Source organism: Gossypium raimondii, chromosome 11 (genome assembly GCF_025698545.1).
Source record: "Gossypium raimondii isolate GPD5lz chromosome 11, ASM2569854v1, whole genome shotgun sequence".
Classification (NCBI taxonomy): domain Eukaryota; kingdom Viridiplantae; phylum Streptophyta; class Magnoliopsida; order Malvales; family Malvaceae; genus Gossypium; species Gossypium raimondii.
This window is the reverse complement of record NC_068575.1, coordinates 17,832,138-17,843,705: the sequence shown is the minus strand read 5'-3', so window position 1 is coordinate 17,843,705 and position 11,568 is coordinate 17,832,138. Positions and strand designations below refer to the sequence as shown.

The window sequence follows — 11,568 nt, the reverse complement described above, 5'->3', positions numbered from 1 at the left end:
AATTACAATTTCATAAGGTTGAAATGACAAATTTCCCCTTATAACTCCAACAAAGATCTTTTTTAAATTTCGTATATCCTAACTATTTGTTCTAATGGTCTTATTACTGTCATAACATTACTAGTTTTTTTTTTAATTTTTCTTTCAATTTTTCAACCTTATTCAATGCTACATACGAATGAGTAGATCCCACATCGATTAAAGTAAAGAAAGGCACATAATGAATAAGGAATATACCTTTAATGACATCGAAGACATTCTTATCCTCATATCCTATTTCCATATAAACTAAGGTTGGTTGGCTTACTTCTGCACGATTTGCACCCTATGTTGGCACTTTTGGACCTGGGTTTTTGTCATTTTGGTTGGGTCTAAAGTTTCCTTATCTTTGGGTCCAGTTTTGGCCCTGATTATGCTATTGAGTGGGTTTATCCCAACAGGGACAATCATTTATTTGATGTTCTTTTGACCCACACTTAAGACAAGCATAATTTTTTTCCAACATTCTCCTGTGTGATGTTTCTCACAATATTGGCAGTTTAGAGTACGTTCTTCATTGGACTTGAGCTGTGGCTTAACCCTTTTTGTAGGTATGTGGTTTGAATTATTAGAACCTAAATCTCTTTTGTTTGGAACTGTCTATCTCTTTTCTTGTTCCATGCGTTTGATTTCCTCTAAGATTTTGGTGTTTTCAACCAAATTTTTGAACTTATATTCCTAGAGGAGTGCCATCTGTGCTTTCAAGTCATATCTCAACCCCTTTTTCAAACCTTACACTTGTCTTCCTCTATTGCTACCAATCTGAGAATATAACGACTCAATATTAGAAATTCAACTTTGTACTCCAAAACTAACATATCTACTTGTTTTAATTTGATGAATTCATGTCTACAGGGTTTAACATATTGAGGGCCCACATACTTTTTCTGGAAAGCTTCTTGGAAATAATTCCAAGTTATTCGTTTCGCAAGTGTTCCTCTAACAATAGCCTGCCACCATCAATAGGCTTCGTCTCTTAACAAGGATACAACTCTTTTTAACTTTTGTTTCGGAATGCATTCTAGGTCCTCCAGAATTCTTTCTGTTGTTCCCATCCAATACTCTCATATGGTTAGAGTTGTTTCGGCGACACCTTTGGATAATTCAACCTCATTTGACTTAAGCTTTTCTACGACCGTCTTTCTGTTACCATTACTCGATCTGGTGACCCTTTGAATAGTTCTCAGCATAGCTTCAGTCACTGCACCGTCTCCACCAATTCCATCATTCTGATTTCCCGTTCCCATATCTCTGTTCTAGTGACCTTTGCCTTCATTAACGGTAGAATTTTCTACATAATCCTTCTTAAGATTTGAGTTTTCTCCCTGTACCATGGACAGTTTGATAGGTACAGCCCTACGTAGTCTACCCCTACCATATCTGCCTTGAGTGCTTATAATGATATTTTATGAAAATCTACAATTTAGAGTCCTAGTTTTCTACACTGCCTGAGAGGTAAGGAAAAGGGGGAATGAGCTTACAACGGCTCAGTGTGAGTCTAATCTTTAAACCATTATATATAATTGTTTCATAGTAAAGCATTCAATTTATAGTGTCACAGTAGTAGTTTAAGCATAATATAAGGAACATTCAACAAAATAATGCAAGTACAAGTTATATTCATGATGCAAATGTAATTTCCCACCTATCCATCTTATCTGCCCTTGAGCATTTCTCAACACTTCAAAACACAGGTCAATAATTAACCATCCCAAATTTCCCGGTGAAAATGGTTGTTCACTTGTCATTCAGGACGATGGCATTTACTAAAATAACTTACCATAACTAGTTGCCTAATTTTGATGGCTTTTTAAATTATCATTCTGGTTTATCCAGTTTTGATGACATTGTAGGCTACTTTGTGCAATATTGACTTTTGGTGTAGATTTAATTTGCCACTTTCTCCTATGAAATTCCTCCGTCCTCCATACCCAATTTCATGTAACTATGCACATATACTCAATATATCATGCTATTAATCATCAATCATGCTATGCTTGTCAAGCACATTCAATATTTCATACCATCATTTAATGACTTGTATTTTTGCATTCATTCATATCAATTTCACATATACAATTTCTTTATGCAACTAAAACTTGTAACAGCATATTGGCATTAGATTATTTATCATGCTTGTTCGGCTAACACATACATAACAAGTTTAAATGTAAGGTTCGCACATATAGGGTTTGCACATCTAGCATTCATATGAGTAAATAAATAGGTTTTGCATGTATAACATGTACGGTTCGCATGAATAAACATATAAGGTTCACACATTAATATAAGTAGGGTTTGCATAAATATACTAAGAGATCGCATACTAAATCAAATAAGGTTTTGCATATGGGTTTGCATATTTCTACTAAAGTTCGTCTAGGGGAGTTCGCATATATAATAGTTTATATAAGGGTTCGCTCATAGGGTTTTCATTCATAATGGTTTGCATACAAGGGTTCGCCTATAGGGGGTTCGCATACATGGGTTCTCCTATAAGGGTTCGCATACAAGGGGGTCATACATAAATTACTTTCTATCACTTTAGTTAATCATACACAATGATTTAAGTTTAGATCCCACACCTGATTTGAGGACACCTGATTTGAAGACACAAAAAACCTTAATTTGGATGAGGAGATCGACAATCTACTGGGAAGGGAGGGATGTGATTGAAATCTTCAAATATGTGGTTGAATAAAGAAAGAACTTTGAGAGTTTTTCTTTGAAAAATTTTCTAGATGAAAATTCTAGGGTTTGCACAAGGGGTTTTGAACTTGGAATCTAAGGGAAAGCTAAAACTTTACCACTGAACCAATAGGCTCATTCTTATTAACTTTTTTTTATCAAAATAAGTTTTAAGTCATTCTAAAGAATTCTCCTTCCCTATGCTTTAAAAAAACCTTAATTTTATCTCTATTTCTTCTAGCACCAATTTTGGGATGTGGCACTATATTTAATTTGGTTAAATTAATTAGACTTTAAAAGTAAGTTGTAATTTTTTTATGGTCAATATTTATATCTATGTTATATATACTGAGTAAATAACGATTATGGACATCAACTGGGCGGGGTGGGTGTAGGGGGTGCTCCCCACGCATCATCCCCCCACCACTCATGTGGGTCCCCAGACCCACCTAATCCTCGCTATTCCCACCTTGTGACCCACTTCACATAATATATTTATAAGTATCAGATAAATAAATATACACCAATTTTTTTATGAAAAAAGTATGAAATAATTGTCCTCTAAACTCCCACCACATATGTGACATTATTCCAACTGTCGCCATTGAAAAAGAAATTTATCACAATCCTTTAACTGGTAAATAAAATATAACTTCAACACAAGTTTAAAAAATTCAGAAAACAAAATCCTTACATAATATCCAAATACAAACAATGTCTCAAATACATCATAAATGTCTTCAAATGCAACACAAGTGCAAAAATTCTAAAAAGTAATCAATACATGTCACTCTCGTTGCTTCTGTATCACATTCATCTTCTAATTCTTCTATCAATTGTGAGAATTGTATCTCTTTAACTTCTCCTAAACCTGCATATGTAAGCTTCTTTATAAGTAACTTGCACTTCTATTTGACAAATAGATTCAATGTAAAAAAATGATATGTTACTATTTTATAAATAAATTCAAAATAAAAAATATCATAAACTACCTATAAAGCAGCCCAAATCCAATTTTGAGCACACATCAAAGCCTCCATAATTTCTAGTAAAAGTCGACTACGACAAGGATCAAGTACTTGACCACTAGTGTTGAAAGCAGACTCTGAAGGGACTGTAGAAACATGAATGCTTATAATATCCTTAGCTATTTGTTGAAGAATGGGATATGTGTTTCCATTTTTCTTCCACCAGGTGAGGATATCAAAATCATTACACAGTGGTACATTAGAAGCTTCCAAGTATTTTTCCAATCTGAGTTTTCATAACTCTAACTCCTATCTTGCTCCAAAAATTGCGCAAATTCTTGCATATATGCATCTCCTCCAATGTTATCAATATCACTAGGTGCTTGAGAACTAGTAGCTTGAACCCTACCATTCTTAGACCCATATTTATCCACTAACTGGCGAAGAAACGTCCTAATTCTACTAACCTCGCTCTATGCTTCATCATGATCAAATATTTTTTTTAAAATAAAAGCGGATAAGGGTCATTTTGTATCTTGGATCAAGTATTGTCACCACAAGCATTAGACCATTAAAACCAATCCAGTACTTGTTCTATTTTTCTAGCATTACTTGTGTCATTTTCCTTATATAATCATAAGGAGACGAAAGCCAATTAGATATAGCAAGTCTAAGAGTACAAATATTGACAGTGGGAAATCTTAAAACAAAGAAGTCAAGGGTCGTAGTACTAAACACTTCCAATCTTTCACATACTTTCTCTAATTTTTCCCAATCTTCACTATTTTGTGGGTTCTTATAAAGATTATCTCAACCACTCAAAACAAAAAAACACTTCTCTATACTTCATAGAAACTGTAAGCATTTCAAAAGTAGAATTCCATTCAGTCTTGCAATGAAGTGCCAATTTTTTTTTTTTTGTATTTAGGAACTAATTGCCTAGTTACTTGTTCAAACTTTTGGATCCTTTTATCAGAAGCAATCCAAAACACAACACTATCTCTAATTCTTTGGACACCATCAACTACAACATGACTTAACCCATCTTGAACAATTAGATTTAGTATATGAGCACAACAACACATATGAAAAAACTGACCATGCAAAAAAATGGAACCATAAGAAAACTCTCCACACAAAATATCCATGATTGCATCATTAGTCGTACAATTTTCCACAATGATAGTAAACAATCTAATATCAAGATTCCAAGATTGAATGTATTTTTTCAAAGTGTCAGCAAGTACCTCAACGGTGTGAGGGGTTGGGTCATAACAAAACTTACCATATGCAATAAATAAAAGATTACTAAACCAGCTAAAAAAGATCCATCCCTAAAATATTTAAAAAGAATGTAATACCTTATGATTCAACTTTTTAGTCTCCAAGCATTATCAATAAGATGTGCAGTGACAGCCATATAGCCTTTTCTTTGGTTATTTGCGTTCCACATGTTAGTAGTTAAGGCAATCTGACTCTTTGCTTTTCTTAACAATGTATTGATATTTTCCTTTTTAGAACCATATCTTTGCATGATGTCTTTCTTAGTTGTATTGTGACTCGGTACTTTGAACCCCGGTTAAAGTGTCTTAGAATAATTTCTAAAACCATAGTGCTCAACCATGCTAATGGGGTACTCATGCAAAATAATCATTTCTGCCAAGTCTCTTCTCTCATCCTCTTAGTGGAACTCATGTGGTGCCAAGGTCAATGTGTCACTTTTGTCAACAGGATTAGCTTTTACACAAAACAATCTAGTTTGTCATATATCTTGACATATTCTTTTTGGACAAATTTTTAGATGATCTTTCAAGTGGGTTGTTCCAGCTTTTCTTCCACCAGCAAGAAGCTTGGAACAATGGTTGCACTCAGATTTTATTGCATCACCAACTCGTTTTCTTGTGAAATCAGTCCAAACTGATGATTTATGTCTACTTGTTAAAGGTAGAATATAACAATCCTTTAAACCATTATCTACTGGGCTTTCATCATCATCCAATGAAATCGATGTACAACTCGCCGAAGTCGATGGTTTTGAGGGGGTAGGAACATTAGCATCTGGACTGGCCATTTCCCTAAAACATTTGCAAAGCCATAAAAGTATATTGTCAACTAAACTAAAGTGTTAGTAACAAAAGGCTTAGTATTCATTCTAGCATGAGTGTTGCTTTCTCAAGTTCAAGGTCACTAAATAAAGCATATATATTCACTCATTCTAGTTAATATTCTACTTCAAATTTAATGGAAACCAAATTACCTAAAAGCCAAAAACGATATCTATTTTTTTTTCTTCCGCTAGTCTTTATATATTTGGCGAGAACTCTAGTACTTTTTTTTGTTAGTGAGAAATAATTAGGTAAAATAATTTTGGTTAGAAGTTTGATTTTGTTTATCTAATAAACCAACGTGTTTATCTAACATCAAATAGAACATGAACAAAACATCACTCAATTGAACAAAACAAAACAAGAACTAATATGGACAAAAACAAGAACAAAACAAAACCAAAAAATTTAATGTAATGACTCTAGACAACAATTCAAAACTAATATAATGACTCACCTTGGAAAATATATAAAATAACAAAAAGAAACTAATGTAATAACTCATTCCTTTTTCTTCTATATACTCATTACTCCACAAACCCACTTATAATTTGTAAGCTCGTTTGCTATTATTAATTGGAGTATGGATAATGAGTAACCGTTTCTATATTGCTGATAAAGTTTCATGCTTTGAACTCATCAAAGGCTCTAGTTTCTTCCAACACTAGCTTTTCATGTTTTGGATAGAATTAAATACAGCTCATAACTTTTTGTTAGTGACCTATGATTGTAATTGAATAAAATAAGAATAGAAAATCAGTAAAACTGAACAACTAACATTCAATTACTAAAGAAAGCATACCAAATTATGATGATTCCCACAAAAAGAGTGAGAGAGAGAAAGTTGGAGGAGAATAGGAGCTTGCAGTGTGGAGTTAATTTCTTAATTTCTATGAAGCTACAAGTAGTCAAAACAAAAAATCACTCAACTGAACAAAAAAAAAACAAGTACAAAACGAGATTGCAATAGAACAAAACAAGAACAAAATTAAAAAAACCCAACAACTAACATTCAATTACTATAGAAAACATATCGCATAGATCTGCTAGAGATGAATCCCACAAAGAAAGAGAGACTATGCGAGAGAGAATGGGAAGAGAATAGGACCGTAGGAGAAAAAGGAGATGATGAAGCAGGAGCTTCAAGTTTGCAAGTTGCGACGTGGAGCAATGGTGAGCAATTTTAGGGTTTTCATGTAAAACAGAGAAAGTGAGAAACTGAAGGAGTGTGGTGTGCTAAAATTGGATGAGAAATTGTGGAGTGCTCTCCTTTTTTTAAAAAAAAATAACAATGAATGTGAGTTGAGTACTTTTATCAAAATTAAATTTTTATATATTTTTTTTAAATATGCTTATTATATTATGCAGGTTGGGTAAGGATGATGCGGGGTGGGCGGGCGAGGCGGGGATGAGGTAGGTACAAGATCATACCCACGCCTGCCCACTATCCACGGCGGGTCTAATTTTATCCTCATCCTCGCCCTACAATCTGTGAAACCTGTACTCATCCCCACCTAATTGGGTGCGAAATGGAGCAAGACCCCGCAAAACCTGCCCCACTAACGCCCCTATTAACGATATAATAGATATAACCTACACAATATCACTTTTAACATATAAGTATATATAATTATAATACGATAAAGTTTATAAAACTTACATAAAAATGTATTTTACTTATATTTTTTTTAATTTAGAATCGTAAATAATTCTTAAGATGTAAGTTAAATTCCTAAATTTAACAAATTAATGTATGTTAGGACAAGAAAATAATTAATACCTCATTTAAAATTTTTGTGTTTAATAGTTAAATAATTAATTTTTTATGCATTTAAAATTAAAATTAATTTAAATAAGGTTTATAAATATGGATTGATATTCATGTTTAATTTGAGCAAATATGAATGGTGAAAATACCATATGTAAAGGTTTGAACCTAACCTAACGGGTCAAGTTTAAGTAGATTTCTCATTATTTTTCGTAATTTCTTTATGAATAGTTATTTGATACACTAACAATGAAAATTTTTATTCCAAAAGTAAATTCAAGATCTTTCCACATTGCCCTTTATTTATTTTATATTTAATTAAATTCATAGCATTTTAAATATTGTTTTCAATTGTGAGGTTTAATAGAGAGAGTAAAAAGATAAAATTAGAAATAACCTGAAAAATTACAGTATGATATTTTGGAAATTTAAAATATATGTTTATAATACAACAAATTTTATATCAATTATATAAAAGTATAATTTATAAAATAAATTCATATTTTTTTGAAGAAAATAATTATTACTTAATATGAAATTTATTAGGTAATTTATAAAATTAAAATGAACAATAATAAATAATTAAAATATAATTATATTAAAATAAATAAAAGTCTAACCATGCATTGCGTGGTCATATTCTTAATATATATAAAAATATGAGCAGAGAGATTGTTGTATCGACAAAAATACTCTATTTTGTCCTTTATATGATTAAATTGACATAAAAATTAATATTTTATCCTTTAAATTTTGGGTTAATTATGGCATGCATGGTATTTAAGTTTTATTATGGTAATAAACTTTGAAACTTAATTAAAAGGCATGAAATATGATTTTAAATCAAAACCCAATTTAGTATCATTTTTCCGTTGCCTATACTTGAAAAACATATAAAATTGGTAATAATAGTTTTCGCAAGAAATTGTATCTTTTATGTAACTTTCAGAATCTGATAGTAGCATTTAGGTCAAGTTCAAGAGGTTATAATTGTGATTTTGTGGCTTTTATGTTAGGTGATGACTTTTTTAATAAACATAACTATTGCAGTAATTAAAATATAATTCACACTTAATGGAGAAAAGGTTTAGTATAAATATAAGAATCCATATAGTTTAAATCACAATTTATGATTTAAGCCTTTAAAAATTCAAAATTGAAACGATGTAGAAAATAACTTCAACATTATTTAGATGATAATGGGGTAAAATAGATTTTATTCTGTTGGGTGGAATATCCTTGAAGTTTTGCAGGAGAGTTTAAATGTTAAACCTGAGTTATTCAATTTCTCTTGAATAAGTTTTTCCAAACGTTCAACCATGGAAGGTGTGAGATGATTGCTCCAATCTCCCACTTCTCCTTTTCTAAAAAAATCTGCGTTTGGAATTCCAGAAGCGTGTAAGCCCTTCTTGTTCACTTCCAATTCTTTTAAGTTCTCAAAGCTACACATTTTTACTATTTCTGGAACAACTCCTTGTTTCTCTTCATCCTCTGTGAAAGGAACTCCTAAAAACATAGCTAAATTTTTTAGATGAGAATTGGTATCTTCCATAAGATCTTCATATTTTAAAAACAATATTTTGTTGGGATTCTCTCGGCTTGCCTTCCAATATCCCAATACATGCTCAAAAAAGGGTCCAAATGCATAAATTCCATGGTAGAACTTGTCAAAAGCTTCATCTGGTGATAGTGGCCTTAGGTTGTTGTCTCGAAGCTTGGTACTGAAAAGCCAAAGCGAAATGAACATATCCAAGGGGTTCCTACATATGTAAACAATCTTAGAGTTGGAATCTGTAATGGAAGTAGGCAAAGAAGCATAAGGAACGTGGGTGGCAAAAAGCCTAGGCTCATAAGCACAAGCGTTTTGGAGATCAGGAAAAGGGTTGTTCAAGTAGAGATCATACTCTAAGAAACGAACCAGTTGGTGAGGACTAGAGGAAAGCAAGGGGTTCTCATCCCTTGCAAAGTGAGAGCGGTATAAAGTGATGTAAGCCAACGCCTTAAGCCAAGTAGTGCCACATTTGGGGAAAGTGGCAAGGATAACATCGGAAGCAAATGCTTGGAAATTTTTTTGGAAAGAAATGAAAGATTTTAAAACAAGAGCTGGGCACCAAAAACCTTGATAGAAATAAAGATGGGATCCAATCCAACCATCTTCTTTAGGGAGGGCTTTCACCAGTTCTTGGAATTCATTATCCCATGACTTTTCCATTTTTTGGGTTAGCGAAAACATTTCTGCTGTATTCATGACGAAACCAGTAGCCAATCGAGAATGGGGAAAGGAAAGTACTCGAAACTAGTTTTATAGAAAATCTATAGTAGATTTAATTAAAACTGCTAAAAAAATATTTCAATTAATTTAACACTGATAAAGTATGATAAAATATTTAATTACCCTTTTATATTCATCTTGAAATATTCTTCATTCTAATTTAAAATATTACTTTTATTATAACAACTAATTATAAATTTTATGGGCGACATTGTAGGTAAAGAAAATTTCAAAGCAATTATAAAACTTCACGTGTTAGGCCAGAATTACTAAGTGTCAAAATAATGACATCTTATAAAATGTCATAATTATTTTCTCCAATTAACTATTAGATAACTTATTAAATTAACTAAATGATAACATTAAGCAATTATTTTATCTTTAATTAATTTAATATGAGATAAGTTTAACTGTTTTATTAAATTAATTAGTTTACTTATTTTTTTGGGTAATTTTGGGTTGAGTGATTATTAGATAATTAGATTTGAGTTTGTTGGAAAAATGAATTTTAGTAACTTTGAGGCATATTCTCGATTGGTAAAAGTGAAGAGTTGAATCATAAAATTATGGTTTTATATTTTACTCCATGAGATCTTTACAACGGTATATCATATGCTAAAAATAGTTGAGTAATAAATGAGAAATTGATGCTCAAAGTAAGCTACTTGTGCATATTTATTGAGGAAAAGAAAAGCTTAGATCCCACATTGTTTAAAAACCAAGTGTGAGATGTGTATATATATGAGAACCCACTTGAAGAATGATTGAATAATTATATTTGAAACCTAATTTTGTCTGTATAAGGGTGTAGATCCCAACCCATTGAGGTTAGGATGCACCCGCACGATGTGGATGATGTGAAATGATGAACTTGTAGATATTTTAGCCCAGCAAAAAAATGCAGATTTTGTATCTTTATTTATGGAAATTTCTAAAATTCCTCCATATTGAATACCTATAAAAGCCTAAAGAATTCTTCAAAATTTTTTACACACACTCACACCGAGTTTATTTTGCTCTCCAAAATTATTCTCTTTTTCCTCTCCATATTTTCCAACGTTTTGGTAATAGAAGAATGCAAGGTTTGTTCGTTGATTCCTGCAGATGTGCTACTGCTTTGGTCATCTTGTTGTTATATCCTGGGAGACAGTCGACCAACGTTTCTCCAAGTACCATAGGAGCGGCCGAATCTGTCTTAAGGAAATTGAGTAAAATAAACCTCAACATCTAGTAAAACTCGATTCTTTTATTCGATTTCCGGTTTTCATAATCTTATTTATTGGTTTTTCGTATCTGTTATTTTAAATATAAATTATGTAAACTATTTTATTTTATATAAATATTTGTTTCTTTATATTTATATTTGTTCGCTAACATGTTTTATCTAATAACCTTAAGACAGACTTTTTATTATTTTGCAATTCTCTAATCTGAGACAAACGAGACACCAAGGTGAAAGAATGAAAAAAGTTGTATTTTATTTGAAAATAAAAATTAAAATTGAATAAAATTTGTTTTGGGATTTATTCCTACGTTCAATAGATTTTATTTCATTTTTATTTTTTCTAGCGAGAATTAAAATTAAGTAAAATATGTTTTGGGATTTATTCCATAGTTTAATGATTTTATTCTATTTTTATTTTATTTGTAAACAAAATTAAATTAAATAAAATGCATTTGGGATTTATTCCGGTAGTTTAATGATTTTATTCCATTTTGATTTTGTTT

At 31.5% G+C, this 11,568-nt stretch overlaps 1 protein-coding gene across 1 annotated transcript; it reads right to left on the bottom strand.

Moving 5' to 3' along the window:
- Nucleotides 1–8,784: 8,784 nt before the first annotated feature.
- Nucleotides 8,785–9,821, bottom strand: LOC105801583 (cytosolic sulfotransferase 15). Its single transcript, XM_012632818.2, has one exon. The coding sequence runs from the start codon at nucleotides 9,814–9,816 to the stop codon at nucleotides 8,785–8,787; it is 1,032 nt and encodes a 343-aa protein (XP_012488272.2). The 5' UTR covers nucleotides 9,817–9,821.
- Between the last annotated feature and the right edge of the window lie 1,747 nt (nucleotides 9,822–11,568).

What these genes read in the sequence shown, in the direction of transcription:
- LOC105801583 (XM_012632818.2), bottom strand. Translation starts at nt 9,816, where the DNA reads ATGAATACAGCAGAAATGTTTTCGCTAACCCAAAAAATGGAAAAGTCA.